Genomic DNA, 24480 nt, shown 5'->3' on the forward strand with positions numbered 1-24480 from the left:
TGATGAAGTTGGGGGAGTGCATCCCAGAAAAGGAATAGCATGTGCAAAGGCCCTAGGGCAAGGGCAGTGAGGTCAAGTAACAGGCTGTTAAAACCCAGCAAGCAGGACTTTCCTGATGGTCCAGTGGTTAAGACTCCACCTTCCAGTGCAAGGAGTACAAGTTCGATCCCTGGTCAGGGAACTAAGATCTCACCTGCGGCACGGTGTGGCCAAAAGTTAAATAAAAACAACCAAAAAAACCCAGAGAGCAAGGGAAAGAGAGGCAAGGGATGGAGAAGCCATTGGGAGGGCTACCCCCATCCCACCCCTGCCAGCCTGACCAGCTGTGGGCAAGAGTTTGGTGGTTGCTCTAGAGCAGGGGGAGGCCATAATGTGGGGAGGCGTGGCCCAGAGACCGGAGAACTGCAGGGTTCCAGGTAGCTGGTGAGCACCTGCCCTTCCTTTGTATGTGGAGTCAGGCTGCCTGCCCTGGGGCTCACACCAGGTGGGGACCAAACAAGTGCAGGGCAGCCCCAGGGAGCTGGCCGCTTGCCCCTGGGCCCAGCGCCATGCTGGGCAGGCACTGGGCTGGGATGTGAAGCTCTGGTTCCCCTGGGAAAGGTCAGCCTGGCCTGGCTTGCAGTCTTGACCCAGCTAAGTGGGAGGCCCTGGGCTTGGCTGGCACCCCCTCCTGGTCCCCAGCCCCCTTCTCTGGTGGACAGGGCGCCAGCTGTGGAGGGGGGTAGGGGAGGCCCCGGGCACACCATTCCCAAGACCAGAAATAGGCACTGGCCCAGCTCCGCACTGCCAGCCCCTCCCTGGCCTCAAGTGGCCCGCTTGGTGAGGAGGCTGAGGGCAAGGTGCATGGACCTGGGGGAGGGCCCTGCAGAGACCAGGCCCTGGTGCCCCCAAGCAAAGCCCATCAGCCTGGGTGGAGCCCAGGTGGGTCCCAGAGCTCTTCCCCCAGTAACTCCAGGCCCACTCTGCCTGCAGGACTCGCCTCCTTTCATGGGGACTGAGGGAGAAACCACTAATTGCTTTGCACCTCCAAAGTGCTTGCTGTGCACACTGGCTGGTTTAATTAGTTTTTACGGATGAAGAGTCGAGGGCTTGGGGAGGGGAGGTGTGAGTACCCAGCCTGGGAGCTCGGGCCTGCACTTCCACACGTCTGTCATTAAAGCCTCCTGCCATCCTTCCTGCAGGGACCACGGGAGAGCAACGGCGGGTGTGCTTGGCCTGGACAGCCATGCACATGCTCACTGGGGCTTACAATGAGCAGCGTGACACCATGGTCAGTGCACAGGGTTGGCAGCTGATGGATGCACCCGGGTTCAGGATGCTGGGTCACTTCTGAGTACGCAGATCAGTGAGGGTCCAGCAGGAAACAGGACCAGCATGTTGAGTGGGGACTGGGGACAGTTCATGGACAGGGATGGGGTGACCTCGAAGATCATTAGAAGAGAGCCTGCACCATCCCGGGGCTGGCATCGGTGAGGAGCTGTCACCACCTCCTGCTGGAGCTCAACTTCATCTTGGGTGCACTGTTCCCCAAACCTGGGTTCTTCTGGTATTCAGGAGGAGAGAGTTGGGGTTTCTGCCTGAACTTGGGGGACCCAGCCAGATACCAGGGTAAGCTCCAGACCCTTCTCTTGTTGCTTAGCAGCAGCCTTGAAAGTAAAGTCAAGCATCTCCCAGCCCACTCAAACTTCCAGGAGCAAAATCCACACATGGGCATTCAAGTTGGTGCTTCCTCAGAGAAAGAGACCCAAGGCAGGTTGCACAGTAATGACAATGCCTGTTAGCACGTGGCCGGTGCTCGCTGGTCCCTGAATTTTGCATGAATGATCTTACTTAATCCTCCAAGGGACCTTCAAGGCGGCTTCTCCATATTTGAGGACACACATGTGTGCACACACTCACACACGCACACAGACACACCTTCTGCTTTGCAGATGGGAAAACTGAGGCCCAAGGGGCTGAGTGATGAGCCGGAGCTTGTACAACAAATATCCTGGAGTTGCTTGGCCCCAGAATTTACCACTTGGCTGTGCTCTATTGGAAAACTTGACATTGAATGCATAATTGCCCAAAATGGTAGGATGCCAGGTTGCACACAGGTGATATTTTTTTCATCTTAATGTCTTTGATCATGTGTTGGGAGATCACATTGTCCCTAAGATTTGCAGATGTAATAGCTGAAGCCGAGGCTAATGTAGGCACTGAGGCTTACTTTGAAAAGAGTAGAAAGGTAAGTCCGAGTTCAGGTGTGAGGTTGTCTGGCCGAATCCCCTCGGGGACTGGCGGGAGGTGTGTTGGAAGCTCAGATACACAGTAGGTTCCCGGCAAGGTCACCAACCCTGCACTGAGTCCAAGTCAAACCCGCCCAGGGCTTGGAGTTTCTGAAATAAGGAAGTGGCATGACTCAGGACTAAATCGGCTGGTTTTTCTTTCTTTCTTTTTTTTTTACCCTGCTCCTTTGATAGTGTTTTAGGCAGAAAATCTTGTTTTGCAAACCAGAGTTTCTCTTGGAAAGCAGCGGTTGGTGGGAGGGCTGTGGACACGTCCTTCTTGCAAGTGGCCTGTGCTGTTTCATGGAGGGAATAGAAAACTTCAGGGCTGGCTGGAGCTGGCGGGGGCCGGCTGGGGTGGTGGGAAACAAGTGTTTACTGGGGGGCGGATGCTAGTTTCTGGGGCGGGGGGGCCGGGGTGCAGCTGTGAAATTCCCAGGATGCAGATGGATGGCAGTGTGGTACTGCCCGCGGGTGTACTTCCGCCCTCAGGTTATCAGAACATGCCCATGGTGGGGTTGGGGGGTGTAATTGGTGCAGGTTTGCAGACCCTAGAGATGAGAGCTGCCTGCAGTGGGGACCCTGAGAGGGTAGCACCTTGGGGAGGGACATGACAGGGACAAGGCCTTTTTGGGGGCCTGTGTACTTGAGTTGATGGGGGCTTAGACACTGCTCCCGTGAGAACAGTTTGTCTCAGGCCCCCAGACAGTGTATGAGAAGCTCCCTGCTGAGGGTAGCCAGGGCAGCCAGAGCGGCCAGGCCAAGCCCCATCACAGGGAACCCCGCCCCCCGCCCACCATCACCTCTGCGGCTACCCCCTGCTCCTTCGCCTCTTTCTGCGCTCCATGACTCAGACCTCCTGGCTTGACTTCCTGTCTTGGTCAATTTCACTTCCTAGTTCCTGCCTCCCGGAGGCTTCAGAACGAAACTCCTTCCTTAGAAATTAGAAGTGAGGTCGGGGAATCCAAACCACAGGGGATGTTGGCAGAATCTGCTGTCTGGGGCACAGAGTACGTGAGGGCGGGCCCCTGGTGTGAGAGGGGGGCACTCCCTCCCTTCTCTTCTGGGGAATGTTCAGGACCCCCCATGGGGATAAACGCTCAGCCCACTCCTCTCTGAAGCTGGGGGCCCCAGCAAGGTAGCAGAGGCGCCTGGGGGATGCCCAGTGAGCCCCCAAACCCACACGCCTAGGGTATCTGGAGCTTTATTCATTTGCTGGGTGCCTCCTGCATACCTAGCAGTTGTGGGTGCAGAGACACTGCCCTCAGTGAGCAGCGGAGCCAAGGAGATAATTTCAGGGAGCAGCGATAAGTGCTCTGGAGATACCAAAACCCCATGACAGCAGGGTGGCTGGGAGGAGAGCTTTGGAAAGAGTGGTCACAGCAGGCTTCTCTGAGGAGCTGTCCCTTGAAGCTGAGAAGTGAAGGAAGGCAGAAGGAGATCTGTGAAAAAGCCATGCAAGCAGCAGGGACAGTTGAGTACAGATGCCCTGGGGCACACCTAGGGGCTGGGCAGGAAAGGTCCTGGTGGGTGGCTGGAGCAAGGGGAGAGGTAGGAATCAAGTTGGACAACGGGAGCGGGGCGAGTCTGCAGGGCCTCACGCACCACACCAAAGCCTTTGGGTGTTATTCCAAGAGCATTGGGTCATCACTGGCAAATCTGAAGCAGAGGAGTGACCCGATTGGATTGGCATCCTTAGAAGCTCCCTTGGGCCTCCCTTGCAGGGAAAGGATTGTGGGACTCGGGTGGGATGTCCAGCTCCCCAGCACGGTTGGGCTCTGTTGTCCTCCCTGGGGGTGTGCCCCAGGGCCCCCGGCGAGGTCTGTGGGCAAGGTGGTGGGACAGGGGTGGACTGTTGTTCCTTGGGTTTTGTGGGCAGGATGGAAAGGCTTGAAGGCAGAAGGGATGAGCAGGTCAATGACCTGGGAGTTGAAGATATCGTTCATGACCTGGATCTCGCTCCAAAGTTCAACTCAGTTAACTTTCAACTCCCTGGGAGCTGCCTGGGGCATCTGTAGCAGGTGTTTTTTATGGGGCACAGGCTGACCTGGGTGTCCCAGAGAGGGAAGAAAAAGGTAGCCATGGCCCCAAGACCCTCGGGGAGCAGAGAGCTCTCTAAGGACTCCAGACCCTCCCCCCTCCCATCCTCAGGGGTTGGAGGTCTCATTTGCATTTGGAAGAATCCCCTCAGATTCTAAGTTTCCTCCTAGAAGGCGAACCTAGCCCTGCCCACCCACCGCCCCCTTCCAGCCCATCCAGTCTTCTAGAGTCCCCCACGATGGGCCTGGCCGCCCTGGCAGCAGTCAGGCGGGAAGGGGGTCAGACCACAGGTGGAACCAGCGCACAGGGGAATGACGGCGGAAGAAGCTGTTTGCTCCCCGGCTGCTTGCCGGGGTGGAAAAGCTCTGTTTTTCTGAACTCTCATCTGTTCTTACCGCTGCTGACGCCGCCACCGCCACGGATGGGGAGAGAGGGAGGGGGAGGCCAGTGCCAAGTTGGCCCGCCCCCTTCTGAACCTGGGCTTCTGCCACGCTCCCCCGCCCGCCCGCTCCCGGGAGCCTCCGTCTGGAGGTCACATTCAGCCCTGACGCGTCTCGCTGGGTCAGGCAGCAGGAAGATCGGCCGAGTCCTTGTGCGCCGCGGCGAGGCTGCCGGACAGGCGGTGGGGGTGGGGGCGGGGTCTTTGGTTTCTCCCCGGTGGGGGCGTCAGGGGTCTGGGGCTAAGCGCCCACGCTGGGCACGTCGGTGCCCGGAGGAGGCGCGGACGCGGTGCTCCCTGGTGACGCCTGGCACGGGGCACCGAGCACACAGCCGACAACTTCCCGCCGCCCTCCCCCATCAGGCGAAGGGCACCTCGCATGCCCGCAGCTGCCGGGAGCGGGGGGGTGTGGGGGGGAGACGGCTCAGGGGTGGCAGCGCTGCCGGAGGAGCCCTGGGCCACCACGGCGGGCCGGCGGGCCGGCGCGCGCAGCACGGAGCTGCCTCCCCGCCCTCCCCGGAGCCAGCCTCCGCCTGCCGCCCTCCGCCGCCCGGCCCCTCCCACCGCCCGGCCCCTCCCTCCTCCCTCCTCCCTCCTCCCTCTCCCTCCCTCCCTCCTCCCTCGCGCCGCCGTTGGACGAGAAGGATGTGAGGCTGAGCTGAGCCGCCAGCAGACGCCAGCCAGAAGCCTTGCGGAGCCGGCACCACGGCCGCCCAGCCTCCCGCCTCCCAGCCCGCTGCTCCCAGCTCCGATCCCTGGAGCATCCTCCAAGCCGTATGTTTCCGGAAAACTTGGCCGAGGGGGAGACGCAGATGAGAGGATGTGAGTGAGTGGCTCCGGGGAGGGGACTGGGGATTGGGGGGGCTTTTGGGCCACGGTGACGGGGACCCCAGGGGTGACAAGGACCTCAGGCTGGGGGGGGGACTCGGGGTTTCTCTACCGTGGGGTCCCACCCTCACTTTCTTCTAGGGCCCCTTCCCAGCCTCTCTGGCTGTCGGATGGGGGCTCCCCGGGAAGGAGGTCTGTGTTGAGGTGGATCTGGGAGGGGTCCTGGACAGTGTGTGCTCAGAGGTGCTCTCTCCAGGTCGAGGGGTAGGGGCTTTACGCCTCATCAGGTTCATGAGGTCTACAGGGCATCTCCCTGTGCCCAGCACCCTTGGTCTGGGTTCTCAGAACCAGAAGACACCCCATACCCGTCCACCCCAACCCTAGGTGTCCTGGCTGGTAATATTAGGACACTCACCCCAGCTCTTTGCACAGCACTTAAAGAGACTGAGGCCCAGAGAGCAGAGGGAATGGCGGGGACCACACACAGCAAGTCTGGGCAGGGCTTCGGGATGGCGTAGTCCAGCGGTCCTTCCCAGGCAGCTTTCAGGCAGGGCTGGGCAACACCCCCCTGCCCCCCAAGCCCCTGCTGCTGCCATGAGTGGAGTTAATTAGAACCTCAGCTTCTCAGCCAACTCCACGCCATCTCCTTATTTATGTGTCCAGTTTGTAAATGTCAACCTCCCTGGGGTCCAGCCACCCCCTGGGTCCTTGTCCACCCCCCCTACCCCCCACATACTTACCCCCCCAGCAGGCCCAGATGGGAGACCCGCCCTCTCCCTCCCGGGGTTCCGGCCCAACGTGTTTGCCTGGGCTCTCTTGGCCCCGGTTGGGGAAATATAAATAAACGCGTCCCCGTCGTCCTCGGCCAGGTTCTCTGGAAGTGGCAGCTGCTGCTGGCGCAGGCGGCGGGAAAGGTCAGGGGGCTGGGTTACACTTGATCCCACGCCTCGGCTCCCCCCACCCCACCAACCCCCCCCAACCCCCCGCCCCGTGCCTGTCCTTGAGGAACCCTGAGCAGCGGCCGTGGAGCCACGTGGCTCGGTGGCCTCCGCAGGGGAGCAGGTGGCCTGTCAGTCCAGCACCCCCTCCCCCACCCAGCTGGGCCTACAGGCGGGAGCCGGTCCCCACGTCCACTCGGCCCCATGGCCCACCCCATGAGCTTGTGAGTTGCTCTGATCTCTGGAGCATCGGTTTCCCTCCCGTCCAGGGGATGTGAAAACGGCCGTGGCCTCGACAGCAAGGATAAGAGGGAACCAAATCTTTGAAGGGCTTTGCAAACTCCAGGTTGCTCAGCCATGGACACGGTGGTTTGTTGATGTTGTTTTTGATGCTGTTTTATTTCTGTGTGAGCCTTGTATGTAGCAAGCCGCCGGCATATGTTTGAATGAATGGGTAGATGGAGGGATGGATGGATGGATGAATGAATGAAAGAAAATATCGACAGTCAGAATGTCAGCCCCTCAGGCTCCCACCCCTGCAAAATATAGCCCTCCTGGCTTGCAGCTTGATTTGATTCAAGGAAGACGACCTCAAACTTCGTTATGGGAAATCTTTCGCTAGTCGTTAGGAGTCTAGCTCCGGGGCTCAGAGGCTGCTCTGTTCCCAGCAACGTGACTCAGGCTTCGTTCCTGCTGCCCTCTGGGGGCCCAGTCCTGCCCCGCAGCCCCTGGAGGCTGGAACGTCCCCTCAGCCCCTCCTGCAGCCGTCAGGAGCGGGGGCAGGCCCTCCCTGCTCGGGCTGACCTGGGCGCACAAGGCACGCTGCCCACCAGGAGATACGAGACATAAAAATGTAGAGGCACCGGCTGATGTGAGGCGAGCCCGTGTACTCGGAGCACGGCGGGCAGATGGGCTGAGACTCAGGGCCGGCTTGAGGCGGGGTGGGGGGGTCGGGGGGACTGCATTTCTGCTGAGCCTGGCGTTTACGGTGTTGAAAATGGAATAGGGGCTGGAGGCGCAGCTCTGGCCCAAGTCTGTGGGCGTGGAGGGAGCTTTCTCTGCCCTAGGTGAGTCTGGGGTGGTGCCTGCAAATTCCTAGGGGTTTCTCCCCACATCAGAAATCTCTGAGGCTGTGTGAGAAGCTCATGGAGATGAGGGTGGCTGTGATTTGTGGGGGCAAGTCCACCCCAGATCCTGAACCAACCTGATGGGGCCCAAGTCCAGGGTGGGCCTTTAGGTGTCCCAGGGGAGCTTGGGGTTGCCCCGGTTAACCTGGGCGCGGAGGCTCCTGGCCTGATTCACCCCCACCCGAACTCCACCCTCCCACCCCTGCTCACACGTTCCTTCCTTTCCCTGGCCCGGTGCGGCCGGAAAACAGCCCGGTCTCCCGAGGCCTCCTTGTCTGCAGCTGCGAGCGAGTGTCAGTGCCGGGTCACGACCGGCAGGGGAGGAGGAGAGGTGGGGCCCCGGGCGGGGTCTGTGCCCCTGACCTCAGCCCTCAGCCCCCAGAACCCTTGATGGTGACCTCAGTGGGGGTGCACCCTGGCTGTTCCCACCTGCCCTTCCAGTTCCTGGAGCCCAGGCCTCTCTCAGGGAGCCCAGCCCCCTCCTTCTTGTGCCCTCCCCCACCAGCCCAATCCCATGTGTGTCTCTTCCCAGAAACCCTGGACCGGTGCAGTGAGCCTGAGGCCCGGGATCAGGGCTGTTTTTTGGCCTGGGGCTCTGCTCTCCATGCCATGGACACAGGCCCTCTCTGCCCTTCCAGCCCCCCTGACGCGCCCCTCATCTGCCGTCCTCCTCCCATAGGTCTCCTGGAACACGGCCGGAACTGGTCGGCCATCGCCCGGATGGTGGGCTCCAAGACCGTGTCCCAGTGTAAGAACTTCTACTTCAACTACAAGAAGAGGCAGAACCTGGATGAGATTCTACAGCAGCACAAGCTGAAGATGGTGAGTCCCCCCCCAACCTCCTCTCCCCTCCTTCCCCACTGGGGTCACACCGTGGGCCCATGTGGTCGCTGCAGCCCCGGAGCCCTGGGCAGGGAGGGGTCTTAACACCAGGTCTCGCTCAGGATTCAGCCCCTCCCGGTTCTTGCTCAGTGGTCCCCCTGGAATGCTGCTGGGATTGATCCCATGCCGTCAGCATCCCTCCTGGGTACTTCAATGGACAGGCCCACCCTCCCGCCTCCCGGGCTCCACCACCCCCCACCCCGCCCCCTCCTCACTAGCACTCCCCGGTCAGACCCCTCTGAGGGCCTTGAGCTCCGGGCAGGGAGGAAGGAAGGAGCGTGGTGGGTCAAGGCACTGACTCACCAGGGACTTGGGGCTGTCAGCACATTGGAATGAAGACCCGGGGCAGATGAACCCTAAGTCAGCATCTCCCCCCACTCCCGTTTGAACTCACAGTCTCAGGGCCACCTCGGGGAGCAGCCGGCCCAGCCCTGTCCTCCAGGGGACTGGAGAAGCAGCTCTGAGCTCTCCCTCCCCCAGGAGCACAGAAGGGGCGGGCTCGCCTCACTGCTCCTATGAATGGTCTGCACACTTCCTCCGCAGCTGTTACTGGGAAGCTGTTACAGGGCCATTTGGGGGCGGCATCTTTTCTTCTCTCTCTTTTTTTTCCCTTTTCTTTTCCCTCTCTCTCTCTGCCTCCCTCTCTTCCTCCTCTCTCTCTCCCTCCCTCCATCCCTCTCTCTCCCCCTTTTGGGCACACTTGTGACACGTCAAGCATGGTCATCATTTCAGATCTGGGGAAACTGAGACTCAGCCAGGCTCATAAACAGCTGACTTGGGGGTGAACCCACAGCTACGTGACCTGAGGACTCATGCCTCTGGTCGGCAGGCTGTGTAGTTCCTTGCAGATGTGAAGGGGCAGGAGGGGGACACACAGCTCTCCACACCTCAGTTCCCCATGGTTGGGTGGCTTCTGCTGGGTTCGAAGTATGTGCAGTCTGTCTGGGGGGTGGGGGTTGAATTGCTCCTCATGCAGCCCACCGTGGTCCAGAGAGGGCAAGCAAGCTGCTGGGGTCACACAGCGTGGCAGGCGAATCAGGGACCAAAATCTCCCTCCTTGAATGCTCTGGAGCGCTGTGCTAAATCCGAGGACATCACTCCCCAGCCCCCTGGGCTTCCCTGGTGGTGCAGTTGGTAAAGAACGTGCCTGCCAGTGCAGGAGACATAAGAGACATGGGTTCAATCTTTGGGTCAGGAAGATCCCCTGGAGGAGGGAATTGCGGCCCACCCCAGTATTCTTGCCTGGAGAATCCCACGGACAGGGGAGCCTGGCCACAGTCTATGGGGTCGCAAAGAGTTCGACGTGACTAAACGACTTAGCCCACCCACTCCCAGCCCCCTGAGTATTCTTGGTTGGAGGAAGATGCTATTGCTATGGCCCTGTGGTCAGGGCTGAGGCCCACCTGCAGGCTTCACTGGGTCAGGCCCCTGCCTGCACCCCGTCCCCATTGTGTCCGGTTGGGCTGTGCCTCCTGCCCCTCCCCTGCTTGCTCTACAGTTGGTTCCCAGTGCTCCTCTGTTCCTCCTCAAGCTCCAGGCAGGGCTCGCTCAAACACGAGGAGTTCTGCTGGTCTTCTAGATTTTCCAGGACTCTGGTTTCTTCAGGGAGGAAGATGGTGAGGGCTGAGGCTGAGGGGCACCTGGTCTCTAACACAACGCTTGTTAAGATCCCGTAGCACAAGGTGGCGGTGGTGGTTGGAGGTGGGTGGCAGGTCACCTGTACACACCAGGGGCAGGGGCTGGCCCTGACATCCCCCAGGGACAGAAAGGCCTTCTTCCTGCTCCCTCCCCTCCTCCCTCTGACCTGTCAGTCCTCCCTGCCTCTCCCCTCCCCCTCCCATTCCCTGCTCAGCCCAGCCCAGAGCCCACACACCAGCGTGCCTTCCCCAGGCTATTGGGTTACAGGAGTCTCCTCTCACGGCCTGCTGGCCCACAGCCTCACTTTCCAGGTTTCATTGGGGCACGGCCCTACTGCACCCCTGAAGACCCCAGAACTTGAGAGGGTGGGTTGGGGAACCAGAGGTACTAGCTGGATAGGTGGTGTGGCTCGTCTTCTGGGAGAAAGTGAAATCAAGTCCTGGTTTCATGAATTGACACCTGTGACTTTGGGTAGTGGCTTCACCCCACGAGCCTCAGTTTCCTCATCTGTAAATGATAATGACAACCCTTACTCCTAGAACTCAGGCTGCCCTAACTACTAGCAGTGGTATCGGCATCGTTTTTATTTTAAAGCCACTGGCCCCCCGCTTTTCTTCTCAAGGGTGTTATTCAAGTGCTCTCTTGAATAATATGTGCAGGAAAAGCCATGGTAGGGACTCGCCCCAGACACCCAGATTCAAATGCAGATTCTGATGCTTTCTAGCTCTGCCACCTTGGGTGAGTGGTTTGTCTTCTCTGGGCCTTAGTTTCCCCACTTATGAAATGGGGATAATTCTTACCTCAAAGTGGGTTTCCCAGGTGGCGTAGTTGATAAAGAATCTACCTGCCAATGCAGGAGGCACAAGAGACATGGGTTCGATCCCTGGGTGGGGAAGATCCCCTCAAAGAGACCAGTATTCTTGCCTGGAGAATCCCCATGGACAGAGGAGCCTGACAGGCTGTAGTCCATGGGGTCACAAAGAGTCAGACACGACTGAGCACACACATGTCCACCTCAAAGGGCTGCTGTGGGAATGGTTTGAGTGAAATGGGCGTGGGGTGCTTAGAAGTGTTCCTGGCATGTCGTAAGCGTCCCTCACTGAGAGCCATGTGGCGGTGGCAGTGTTGGCGGGTTCAGTAGTGAATTGCCCGTGGCCACCTGGTGCCTGGTGGCTTGGATGACTGGACAATGTAAATGCACTCCTTCCCTGCTGACTGCGAAGGAGTGGACTTACATTGAAGGCTGCGGAGAAAGTGCACTGAGAGATGGGGTGTCGCATCTCTCTTGGTTGTTGATTGGGTGTAGAGTATGTCCACTCCTGGATTGCCTGAGGAATTGGTTCATTAATCGATTGGTTCATTCATTCATTCACTCATCCAAAGAGGCAGCCTAGCCAGATGGTACAGAGTGGGGCCCTGGGCTAAAGGGCACACAGAGCTCTGCTGCCTCCTGACTGGTGGTGCCCGTGGCACTCAGCCTCGCTTTAAAGGAGGTAAGACCGGCCCGCCTCGTGGGGTTGCTGTGAGCTGCAGAGGCTTTCCTACTTGTAAAGGGCCAGGCGTGGTCCTTGATCAATGCTTAATAAGTATCGGACCTCACCCCCCTTGCACGCTTGGCATGGCTTTACTGAGTGCCTACTATGTGCCACAGAAGAAATGGCAGGTGCCATCCATATACATGTGGGTGGGGTTTCCTGCTGGGCTGAGGAACTGAGTCTTTCTTTAATGGACACTGGGAATCATTGAAGGTTTGTGAGCTGAGAGGCCACCCGGTGGGGGCTGGGCTTGAGGTAGATTGTGCGGGTTCCAGCAAAGCGCAGCCAAAGTTGATAGAGACGGTCGTCCTCCTTGTCCCCAGACCCTGAACTTGCTGGAGGACAGGCGGCATCACTGGTGGGCTGAGGAGGAGGAGGGGGTGTGAGCAGCAGGGGGACCCTGAGCACCATCTTGGGCCCCTCCCCAGACCCCTGAGGTTGCCACCTTGACCCCATCCTCAGGTGAAGATGCTGAGGTCAGATGGGAGAGGGGCCTGGTGAGGCCACAGAGAGGGTTTGAACTCACATCTGTAGGCGCCCGGCTTCCCTTTCTGGACCCCTCCCTGTGTTCCAGGACTCCCACGGAACTCAGCAGAGGTGGTCTTGGTGGGAAGCAGTGGCCCAGAAGGTGGGGGCCAGCAGGCCATGTTCTGAGGCCAGCAGATGGGTGAACCTGGCCAGTCACTTGTGGATGAGAAAGGGCTGTTTGGGAGAGTGGGGTTGGCTCTCTTTCCCTGCTGACTGCGAGGGAGTGGACTTATGTCGAAGGCTGCGGAGAAAGTACACTGAGGGATGTGGGGCCCCATCAGCCCTGGGTCCATCCATCCTGACAGTGGCCACCCGGCATGCAGGGGTGAGTTCCGCGTCACTGGAGAGTGCAGCCAGGCCTCACAAGATGCTGCCCCGCACCCTGCAGATCCCGGGAGGGAGACAGGTCCTTATGATTCCTGAGGCAGGGGCAGCCACCTCTGGCTGTCGGCCAGGCCCTGTCTGGAGCTCAGGAAGACATGTCACCCTCCGCCAACGGAGGAAGCAGTGGGGGAAGCAGGGGGTCAGGGGGTGTCCCCTCCTGCCTTGCGCCAGACCTTGCCTGAGTGTGGCCACCGACAACGTCAGCAGGAAGCAGGGTCGGGTGGGCAGGCGGAACACGTCCCAGAGTTATGTAACATCTGGCACTGGTGACTTCTCCGAGGTTTTCCCTCCCCCTGCTAATGGCCGAAGGTTACCCTTTCCTCCCATCTGTGAATCCAGGCCCTGGGGCTCAGCTTCCGTGTCTCTCCGTCTCTGTCTGTCTCAACCCATCCCCCGCCTCGCCTTGTTTTCCTCTGTTGCCTCTTCCATCTGAAGCTGCCCAGGCCTGAATAGAGAGAGATGGTCAGGCAGGGAAGTGCTTGAACCTGACCTGCAGTGAAGTCTGAACTTCTCGACCCCGTGAGCTGTGCGATCTTGGGCAGGTGTCTTTGCCTCTCTGAGCTAGTGGCTTTGTCTATCAGTTTCATGTATCTAAAGAAGTAGTTACAGAGTGCCTATTCTGCACCAGGTTCTGTTCTAGGTGTGCTGGGAATTCAGCTGAGAACAAAGGTACCAGCCCTCGAGAGGTTAGTTCTAGCTGGAAAGACAAATTAACGTTAACACACAGATAATTTCTGATTGTGGTCTGAAGATGTTATGATGAGGGATAGTAGTAGAAAGTGATTGATGGGGAGTGAGATTAGCTCATTTTGATGGAGTAATCAGGGAAGACCTCTCTGGGGAGGTGATGTACGAGTAAAACCCTGATGGAGGTGGGCATTGTGGGTGTCTGGGAGAAGGATGTTCAGCCAGAAGAATGACCAGTGCAAAGGTCCTGTGGCCAGGGCATTGTGAGCACATCTGCATAAGAAGGGCAGTGTTTGTAGAAGACCTGGAAGGTAAACCAGTTAGAGAGCTGAGTGGGGTCTAGATCTAAATTACACTGGACTGTATGGAGTGGGGAGGACTTGAGTTTTTATATTGTGGGTTCTCGGGAATGGCTGGAGAGTTTAAAGCAGGGAGCAGAATTCTGTGACTTGCAGAGTAGATGTGCAGAGCCAGGAAATTTGTAAGTAGAGAAGGCCTGGCACACAGTAGGTGCGTAATAAACATTAGCTGTAATCACTAACACTAGTATCGCCAGCATCTTCTGTTCCATACACAACTCTCAATTCCGGGGTTTGGGGCCATGTGTGGAAGGATTTGGTATGATTGCTGGGACACGAAGTCCACCAGCGTCTCAGACCCGGTGTTGGGGAAATTCCAGTCTAGACATCATAGTCACCCGGCTTGGGACGACATGGCCTGGGCTGTGGGTCCAAGGGACCTCGGTTTCCCCAGGAGGTGCCTCCCTGCCTAGCCCACAGGAAGCCCCTGTTCCCTGTGAGGCTCCAAGTGTTACCCCTGACCCAGCCCCCCGGGCAGCTGATCACCCAGCCCCAAACACTCAAGTGGGTCCCTGTCTGCTAAAAATAGATTGGGGAAGAAGCGGGAACCCTCAGCCGCACCCACAGAACCCACATGCCACACAACTTTCTCGTGTCCTCGCAAGCTCTAGCTGGGGGACCTTCCTGGGAGAAGCTCAGGATTTGGGGCTGGGCTGCACCAGCCCCTGGAGGCGGGCAGATGGCGGTGGAGCTGGGCGTGCCCAGGAGCCCGGTGGACGTTTGGCAGGGTGGGGCTGCAGCCCTGGCTGAGTGCTGGTGACGGAAACCGTGACTAACGGGCAAACGGACTTTTCCCTCTTCCTCCCTATACTCTGAGTGGCTGCACTCCGAGGAGCCCCGTTTTCTCAGGAAGGAGACAGGACAGGAAGTGATCCGACTCCTGGGCAGGGGCTGGGGCTTGGGGACCCCTGAGGCCTGCTCGCGGCCCTGCATGGTAAGGGGCCAGGCTCGGCAGGGCCTGCTGGCACCTGGAGTTGATGCGGCATTTGTCCGAGAGTGAGTTGGGCTGCATGGGGCTGGGAACTGGCAGAGGGGAGGTGCATTAGTGCCCTTTTCCCTGTAACAGCGTACCGCAGACTGGTACAGAAACTTGCTATCTTGGAATCCTAGAGGCTAGAAGTCTGAAATCCAGGTGTCGGCAGGGTTCTGCTCGTTCTGAAGGCTCCAGGGGAGGCCCCCCTGCTCTCCCAGCTTATGGGGCCAGCCCACAATCCCAAACATTCCTCGGCTGGCGGCTCTGGGTGCTTCTACGTCCGAGATTCTCTCTTCTTCTAAGGACACCAGTCATATTGGATTTAGGGTCCTTCCTCATAACTCAGTTACTGCTGCTGCTGCTGCTAAGTCACTTCAGTCGTGTCCGACTCTGTGCAACCCCATAGACAGCAGCCCACCAGGCTCCCCCGTCCCTGGGATTCTCCAGGCTTCCCTAATAGCTCAGTTGGTAAAGAATCCGGCTGCAATCCAGGAGACCTGGGGTTTGATCCCTGGGTTGGGAAGATGCGCTGGAGAAAGAAATGGCTACCCACTCCAGTATTCTGGCCTGGAGAATTCCATGGACTGTATAGTCCATGGGGTTGCAAAGAGTCGGATACGACTGAGCAACCTTCTTCTTTCTTCTTCTTCTCACCTAATAAGACCTCATCTCACATAATTACATATGCAAAGAGCTCATTTCTAAGTACGGTTCCATTCTAGGGTTCAAAGTGAAAGTGAAAGTGAAGTCGCTCAGTCGTGTCTGGCTCTTTGCGACCCCTTGGACTGTAGCCTGTGGGGCTCCTCTGTCCATGGAATTCTCCAGGCAAGAATACTGGAGTGGGTTGCCATGCCTTTCTCCAAGGGATCTTCCCGACCCAGGGATCGAACCCAGGTCTCCCGCATTGGAGGCAGATGCTTTAACCTCTGAGCCACCAGGGACGTTTATTCTGGGAGGAACCTAGTCAATCCAGGGTAAGAGGCTTTGCTGGGAGCTGTTGACACGTCGAGGAGCATTTAGGTTCCATCTCCTTCCTTGGGAACCCAAAGGGTTCAGGCTGCGGCCCCTCCCATCACACTGGCGGTATTTGGGTGGGTCCCCTCTTAGGGGCCAGTCCACCCCCCTGGGAGTCCCTGGTGACTTCGGATCCCCAGCACACGCTGCCTCCACACGTGCCCTGACTCTGCCAGCTGTGTGTTCAGGCCCCCGATGCTGCCCATTCAGTCACTCAGTAAGTCAATCAACAAACGCTTTCTGAACCTCTGCCTGGCTCAGCCTGGGGGTAAAGAGACATCCTCCTGGGGCACCTGGCACAGTGAGGTGCAAAGATGGGAGCTGTCAAGGAGGATTTGTGCCCAGGCTGGGGGTGAGCCCCTGGCTCCCAGAGTGGGGAGCAGGGCTTCTGGGGACCAGACGGGGGCAGGGAGGTGTGGAGGGAAGTGAAAGGCTGGCGACCAAGGGCCTTCTTTCTGTTCCTCGAACCACCCTGCTGGTTCCACCTCCAGCCTCCGTACTTGCAGTTCCTTCCACCTGGGCCACTCTCGTCCAGAGCCTTGTCTGGCCAGCTTCTTCTCAGGACTCAGCTCAGATGTCACCTCTTCCAAGAAGTCTTTCCTGAGCCCCACCCTCCTGCAGTCTCGCCCCACCCTGTCTGTCCCCATGGGCTGCCGTTCTTCTACCTCTGAGTCTTCTTTTTAATTGATGTGTCGATTGCTGTCTCCCTGACTAGCTGGCCTGTGGAGGGGCAGAGACCCTGACTACATCATTCGTTGTGCTTTCTTGTCCCCTGGTGTACTATAAAGACCGGTGGGGTGAAATGACACGCCACCCAAGCTAGCCTGGGGGCAGGTGGTGCCGCAAGGGCATGCTTCTTTCATTCATTGTCTCCAGTGTACTGACTGCACCACCTGGCAGTGTGCCCTCCAGGGAGTGTGGTCGTCGCTCTGGCTTGGACAGCCAGCAGGGCTGGAGCAGTCCTAGGGGGCCTCCAGGCAGAGGCAGCCCTTCCTCACCCGTTCCGGAAGGATGTCGGGGCAGCCCCTAGGCCACGCTGCGCCCTGGTGTATCTGGGACACGACGGAAGAATGAAGCTGTGGGTAAAAATAACCACTGGCATGTCTGGCCGTGCAACTGGGGCGCAAGCGGGGAAGAGTGCCCTTGGGACAGTGGCCGGGATCACTGTCCCTAGCAGCTATGGCAGGCTTCTGGCTCTGGGAGTCCCTGGGCTGGCAGCCCAGGTCCTGGCCCTGGTGCTGACCCTGACCTGCCGCTATCCCTGTGCCCTAGGAGAAGGAGAGGAATGCACGGAGGAAGAAGAAGAAAGCCCCGGCCGCTGCCAGTGAGGAGGCCGCCTTCCCACCCGTAGTGGAGGACGAGGAGATGGAGGCGTCGGGCGTGAGCGGAAATGAAGAGGAGATGGCGGAGGAGGCGGAAGGTGAGGGTGGGCCGTGGGAGCTGGCCTCTTCCAGAAATGCCTGGGTCCTGCTGAGAAGGGGCCTGGACTGCCCCAAGGGGAGAGGGCGATCGTGATGGTGACGATCATGGTGGTGATGATGGTGGTGATGGTGACGATGGTGGTGATGGTGACGATGGTAGTGGTGATGGTGACGGTGGTGGTGATGGTGACAATGGTAGTGACGGTGACGATGGTTATGGTTTTAGTGACAATGGTGGTGATGATCATGGTGGTGATGGTGACAATGGTAGTGGTGATGGTGATGGTGACGGTGGTGGTGATGGTGACAATGGTAGTGACGGTGACTATGGTTATGGTTTTAGTGACAATGGTGGTGGTGATCATGGTGGTGATGGTGGTGATGGTGACGATGGTGGTGATCATGGTGGTGGTGAAGATGGTAGTGATGGTGACGATGGTAGTGATGGTGGTGATGGTGATGACGGTAGTGAAGGTGACGGTGGTGGTGGTGATGGTGACGGTGGTGGTGATGGTGACAGTGATGGTGATGGTGATAGTGACAATGGTGGTGATGATCATGGTGACGATGGTGATGGTGACGATGGTGATGATGGTGGTGATCATGGTGGTGGTGACGGTGGTAGTGATGGTGACGGTGGTGGTGGTGACGATCATGATGGTGATGGTGATAGTGACGATGGTGGTGGTGGTGGTGATGGTTATGATGGTGGTAGTGGTGATGGTGGTGATGGTGCTAGTGACGATGGTGGTGATGATCATGGTGGTGATGGTGACGGTGGTGGTGACGGTGACGATGGTGGTGATGGTGACAATGGTGGTGGTGGTGACGATGGTGGTGACAGTGGGAACAATAATCACGGTAATCTGCCTCTCTGCAGTCACAGGACACTTGTTCATTCTATACTCCTGCTCCCTGTGAGTTCAATCTTGTGCTTGGTGACCCTACACATCCAGGACATATCCAGTTCTGGTGACACCTATTATCTTGCCAGCATATCTGGGTATCACATTTTAGGGGAAAAAATTGTTTATTTTTGAAAATAGTTTTTTTTTACCACACTACATAGCATGTGGGATCTTAGCTCTTCAACCAGGAATCAGACTTGTGCCCCTTGCAGTAGAAGCGTGGAGTCTTAACCACTGGACCACCAGAGAAGTCCATAAAAATAGTTTTCTGACCTGAACCATTATTTTAGACTCCAGTATTCTTGCCTGGAGAATCCCATGGACAGAGGAGTCTGGTGGGCTACAGTCCATGGGGTTGTACAGAGTCAGGACGAGACTGAGCGACTAATATACATTATTTTACAACTTGAGCAATGTAAGCAGAACGAATACCGTTGGTAGATAAGTATTCAAAAGTTACGTAATTATGCTTCATTTTGCTCCCAAGTGTCTGAATTTGAATGATAAACTGCACAGCCCCCAGCTTTCTGCCTGGGGGCGCTGAGGCTGGGGGCAGTTGCACCAGGCACCCCAGAATTGCGTCGTCGGCCTGGATCTTAGATGAATTCTGCCACCTGGTGAGGGCTGCCAAAGAGAGAGTGAGAATTAATATTTAAATTTTGCTCTCAGTTCTGCCCGCTTCTCAAAAGGAGGATTTCGACTGCACAAGATGGTCACTCAACTTCGGAGCCTGGCCCCCATGTAACACCCGGCTCCACTGTGCAAATAGCATTTATAGGTGTGGGAGTCACACCAGGCTGCCCGAGGGCAGGCTTGCATCCTTGGTCACTGATTACTCTGCCTTTGGCCCCCAGTCCTCTCCCTTTTACTTGTTCTACACCAGTCCCTCAAGGCATGACAACCCTGAAGACCCCCCACACAACACCCCTGAAGGCCCCCGCCCCCCGCTTCACTAAATGTGTCTGCTTCTCCTTCTGCCATCCTGCCGGCCTGAACTCCCCCGCGGGGCCTCAGGTTCTTAGTGAAGGGCCCCACCTCTCCTCCTGTCCCGTCTCCTGCCAGGTTCCCCTCCTGTCGCTCTTGTCTGCTTGCCCCTGCGTTTAAACTCCCAAACTTCTGCCAGCATTTGCAAGGAAGGTGTGAATCACCCCCACTCTGCAAATAAATCCAAGTTACGCCAGCCTGCAGTGCATTCACCAGCCTGAATCCTACTTCCAGGTTGAAAATGAAGAATTGGCCCATTTGGTTGGTGTTGTCTTACTTTGGGGGTGACCTGGGGTGCTGAGTCTGGCCTCCTCACCAGCACTGGGTCTCCCCAGGCCAGGTTGGCTAGAGGCCTGACCAGTTTCTGATGGAAGGCTCCAAATCCCTCAGGTCCTTGAATTCTGAGTCCTGGGTCTGTAACCAGGAAAAGGGAACCTGGGGAGCAGGAACCCACTCTCCTCTTTAAATATCCTCCCGGCTGTGTGTGGGCAGGATGCAGGCTTGGTGGGAAAGTTAAAGGAAGCCAGACTTTGGCTCAGCATTAAAAGCAGAACAGATGTTGCCCAGTTAGAGAATTTTGAGGTAGTGAGTTCCCTGTCCCCTGTATGGTTCACACGCCCCATCAAGGATGGGAGATGGGCATTCTTGGCTGGTCTGCTGAACCCAGGGCTTCTGTGACCACCTGGCAGCCCTGAGCACATCAAGGGAGGCAGTTGAGAAGAGTCTGCCCAAGGTACCAGGTGACAGTCCCATCTTACAGATGAGGAAACCGAGGCCTCATGTGGGGAGGGAGAGGAGAATTACTCACATAGGGTGTCACATAGCTGGTAGACTTGGAATCTGCCAGTCCGATTGGCGTTTGCTGTGTAAACCTGTCCCTTGTGACCAGGATAGGGGAGGGGAGGTAGGTCCCAGGTTAGAGCCTGAGGTCTCTCCGATGGAACCATCTAGAATATCCCAATAGCACCACAGACCCCTCCAGAGGGTAGGCAGCAAGGGCCTTGTATCCAGGCTGGAGATGAGTCCAGGGGAGGGAGGAGTGGTCCATTTCACCTTGTAGTTTCTCCAGTAAAGACTGTGGTTGTAATAAGAGCATCAGCCGTGAATTATTCCCTTTAATCATCACAGCAGCTCAACGGGTGCTGTCGTCACCCCATTTAATAGACAAGGACTCTGAGACACAGGAAGTTATCCAAGGAAGCCAGTTGGCCTATTTGGGACCAGGATTTAAGCTTGTCAGAAATACTGATTCTTGGGCCCCACCTGGACCGACTGAGTGAGAAATGTTTCGGTAGTAGGCCCAGCCGTCTGAGTCTTCACGACCCTCAGGCACGCTTATACCTGAGAATCCCTGACAGAGATAAGCTGCTGGGTAAGGGAGAGAGCCAGGCATAAACCACTTATTTTGTAGATGAACACAGACTCTGGGGCTAAGCCATTTGTCCAGAGGACCTCAGTGCTGGCCCCCTTCGTCCTGTGGTCTGACAATGTGAAAAGAGGGAGTGACATTGCCGGAGTCAGAAGACAGGGTCAGGAACCCCGTGGTGAGGGATACAGGATGCTGGGGTCAACCCTGTCCTGCCCCCATGCAGTGTGGCCTGGGACAAGCGACTCAACCTCTCTGTTTCTGCATCTGCAAAGCAGAGTGGTGATGATGATCTCTAACTTAGAGGTTATTGAGAGTGAGTTATGTGTGTGAAGCACTTTGCCCAGAGCCCAACACCCACAGAGCAAGCCTGTGTTGCTGTTGTTGGGATGGTCATTTCTGGGAGGAGCAGCCTTTGCTCTGGGCCTTGAAGGAAGGCAAGAGACAGGAGAGGTGGGAGTCTGGAGGCAGTAAAGCCTGAAAGAAGTGTTTTCGCAGGGCACTGGCAGCCCCTGCTGGCCTGGCTCCATGTCTGAGGGGTGAGACAGGGCCGGGTAGCCTCACAGGCCTCTCCCTCCAGCCCTGCCTCGCTCTGAGGCCAGCACCCCACCCCTAGGACCCTGGAGCCGGGAACCAGAGAAGGCCAGTGACTTGTCCAAGGACACCCAGGAGTGTTCTGGGCTGCGGGCTTTTGGGACAGGGTTGTAGGTCCTCCCTGCCTGCCTGGCCCCAAATTCTCCTCCCTCCCCACCTGCTGCTCATACCACCTCGCTTCTAACCCTTCTCTCACTTCCTTCCAGCCTTACACGCCTCTGGGAACGAGGTCCCCAGAGGGGAATGCAGTGGCCCAGGTATGAATGTGGCCAGCTGGCCTTGGGGGGTGGGGTGGGGGTAGGGCCAGGCCGGGGTGGGGGGCACCCCCAGGTTCCCTGTTGTCTATGAGGGGCTCCACCTCTGTGAGCACACCTCTGCCTGTGAGCCCCACTGCTGGTGCCACCACCGTCTCTGTTCCCCCTCCTCAGTGCAGTGTCTGTTCCCCATGCTGTTCCCTGGCTCACACCTGCAGATCAGTGCACTCGACTTGACTGTTCTGTTGATCTCTTACTAGTGTGTCCACCTGTGACTCTTACCCACTTATGTTTCTCCTACAGCAAGTGTGGGGGAGGGAGGTTTCAAATGTCCCCATTTTGTAGAAAGTGAGGAAAATTGAAACCCAAAGAAGCGAGAGGAGTCGTGGTTGAGGCTAAGGAGCCAGGTCTGGAGCTGAGGTCCCCTTTCCCTTCATCTGTGCACACTGTCATTCGATCAGCACTTCCTGTGCACCTGCTGCATACCAGCCCTGTGGACAGTGGCCAGGGGCTGTAGTTGGTGTGGACCCTCTCCCCGTGAGCTCCTCCAGGTTCACTGGCCGCGTTATATGAGGACGACAGTAATGACACAACAGCGGACAGTTAGCAGGTGTCACCCTGTGTGCCGCAACCCCTGTGAGGTGGGAACTGTTCTCCCCACTCTACAGATGGGGAAAGCGAGGCCAGGAGGTCTGTGACAGCAGGGGCAGAGCCAGGGCTGCAGCTCCGATGAGAACAAGGAGACCCCAGAACGAAAGCCTGCACCCCTGGCTGCCCCTGGCCTGGCTCCATAGGGTGCTGGCCACCCACCCAGCCACTCCGGGGATCGGAAGTTAACAGGTCCTGGGCTCCTCCAGGGTCAGCAGGTGGAGAGGAGGACAGAGGTCTGGGAGGGGCCAGGCGGGCTGCTCAGGCGTGTAGGAGCCTCGGAGCTGTTTGGTGTCCAGGGATGGGACTGCAGCCCCCTGAACTCCTACCCAGAACCAGGCTGCACAGTCAGGGTCATCGGGTGGTGAGAGGAGCATGGGCAGGGCCCTGCCTGTCTCGAGCCTGAGCGCCCCCCGACACCACTCACCCCATCTTTGCTTTCTCCCCGCAGCTGCCGTCAACAACAGCTCCGACACCGAGAGCGTCCCCTCACCCCGCACCGAGGCTGCCAAGGACACGGGGCAGAACGGGCCCAAGCCCCTGCCCGCCCCGGGCACGGATGCACCACCTCCCGAGCCGCCCACCCCGCCGCCCGAGGACACCCCGGCCCCCACCGAGCCCGCCCCGGCCCCCGAAGCCACCGGTCCGCCCACACCCCCACCAGCACCCCAGTCACCCGCCACGCCCCCTCCCGTGGTCCCCAAGGAGGAGAAGGAGGAAGAGGCCTCAGCCGCCCCCTCAACCGAGGAGGGGGAGGAACAGAAACCCCCCGTGGCCCCAGAGCTGGCGGCCGACGTGGGCAAGGCCAAGACGGAGGAGCCGGGCGAAGCGCACCCCGTGGAGCCTGTCAAGAGTGAGTGCGAGGAGGAGGCCGCCAGAGAGGGGCCCGACAAGGTGAAGGCGGGCCCGGAGGCCGCGGTGGAGGCTGCGCCCGAGGGGGCACTCAAGGTGGAGAAGAAGGAGGCCAGCGGCTCTGGGGGCAAAGGCCCTGCAGCCAAGGGCTCAGGCGCCCCCCAGGACAGTGACTCCAGTGCCACCTGCAGCGCCGACGAGGTGGACGAGCCCGAGGGCGGCGACAAGAACAGGTGAGCGCGCTGGCTTTGTCGTCTCGTTCTGTAAGCACTTACTGAGCATCACCTGTGTACCGAGGCAACGGCACACGAGGCTGATTCCACGCCTGCCCTTGGAGGGAGAGGGGGCCACCACTAAGTGTTCTCCGTCTGGCAGGAATTCCGATGTTGGGACAGGGCAGCATTGATGGGGTGGGTCCCCCATTAGCGGTGGCCTCTGAGCTGAGCCTGGGTGGGGAGAAGTAGGGTGACAGCATGGGTTAGCTTCCAGAGCTGCCGCCACCAAGGACCACCCCAGAGTGGCATCGGCAGGGCCACGCCCCCTGAAGGCTCCTTCCCGGCTCCTCCAGCCTCTGGTGGTGCCGGCCATCCTCAGCTTGTAGATGCGTCACTTTGTGGTCCCATGACACGCTCTCCATGTGTCCCTGTGCCCACATTTCCCTTTTGCTGTAAGGATGTCAGTCCTTGGATGAGGGTCCACCCTCAGGACCTCCTCTCAATTGCATCACATTTGCAAACAGCCTATTTCCAGAGAAGTTCACATTCACAGGTATTTGGCTCTTAGGACTTGAACAGACTTGGAGAGACAAAGTTTTACCCTCAACACGGTGGAACCAGCAAGTGCAGAAGCCGGAGGTGGGACTGAGCCTGCACGATTCAGCAGACCAGCCCACCTTGCAGGGCCTCCAGGCTGGGTGGGTGGCTGCATTTTGTTCTCAGGACAATGAGACCTCCGCAGCTCATGCCTGAGACTTGGGGTGCGTCTCAGGTTCTGAAACTTGCCAGCTGTGTGAGGGGATAGATTTAATGGGGGCCAGAGTGGCAGAGGGATGCACTTTGTGAGGCAGCCTTGGGGATGTCCTGGTGAGGCTGGTGGCGGTGGACATGGGGGCAAGTGGCAGATGCCCGGGATCCTGGCCAGTTCATCTTCTGCTCGCTGAGGGTCCCCGAGACCCTGGCCAGAGCGGAAGCTGGCAGGCCCCACTCGGGGCCCAGTGTGGGCAGCAAAGGGCAGGGCTGCGGAGATCCACGCCCGCTTGCATCTGGGCGGCTTAAGGAATTGTTTTCTAGTGAGGCGGGCCGGTCATTTTTATTTTGACTGAAAACAGTGCAGTCTGTTTTCGCTCCTTTCACGTCTCTCGGAAAACTTCTGGGCAGCGTGCGAGAGAGGAAAATCTGACTTTCAAATCTGACCGGTTCACTGGGAGCCATTTCCTCTGCTCCGTGATTCACCTTGGGGCATACGGAGATGGCAAATTCTAGAACGTTTCATGTGAAAACCGGACTTGGTCAGAGCTCACTGGGTCCCCACGTGTTCAGTGAGCTACCTCTGGTCCCTGGCAGGACCCTCAGCCCACTTGTATGGCTCTTGGATAAGCAGCAGTCTGGCCAGCAGGTTTCTGGGGGCCCGGAGGTCCTAAGTTTCCTGCCTAGTGGGCGCAGCTCGGAAAACAAGAGTTCACGGTGGCCTGATCTGCTGGGGAAGGCCCTGGGCCAGAGTCTCGCTCTTTGTGCCTGGGTAATGGGGTTAGGGTGGGCGGCTCCCCACCCTACTCCCGCTGGCCACAGAGACAGAGTCATGGAAACACACATTTC

At 58.2% G+C, this 24480-nt stretch overlaps 1 protein-coding gene across 21 annotated transcripts in view; it reads left to right on the forward strand.

The window, feature by feature from the left end:
* Positions 1 to 24480, forward strand: part of NCOR2 (nuclear receptor corepressor 2) — a 237130-nt gene that overhangs the window by 168161 nt on the left and 44489 nt on the right. For 18 of the 21 annotated variants that reach the window (XM_061384552.1, XM_061384554.1, XM_061384548.1 and 15 more), the window contains 4 exons: positions 8319 to 8461; positions 16912 to 17059; positions 21119 to 21169; positions 22266 to 22899. In XM_061384552.1, coding sequence (XP_061240536.1) covers positions 8319 to 8461; positions 16912 to 17059; positions 21119 to 21169; positions 22266 to 22899 — 976 coding nt within the window. The remainder of the gene's footprint in view (positions 1 to 8318; positions 8462 to 16911; positions 17060 to 21118; positions 21170 to 22265; positions 22900 to 24480) is intronic. The other 3 variants (XM_061384556.1, XM_061384564.1, XM_061384567.1) reach the window with 1 other exon arrangement.

Source organism: Bos javanicus, chromosome 17, assembly GCF_032452875.1.
Source record: "Bos javanicus breed banteng chromosome 17, ARS-OSU_banteng_1.0, whole genome shotgun sequence".
NCBI classification, from domain to species: Eukaryota; Metazoa; Chordata; class Mammalia; order Artiodactyla; family Bovidae; genus Bos; species Bos javanicus.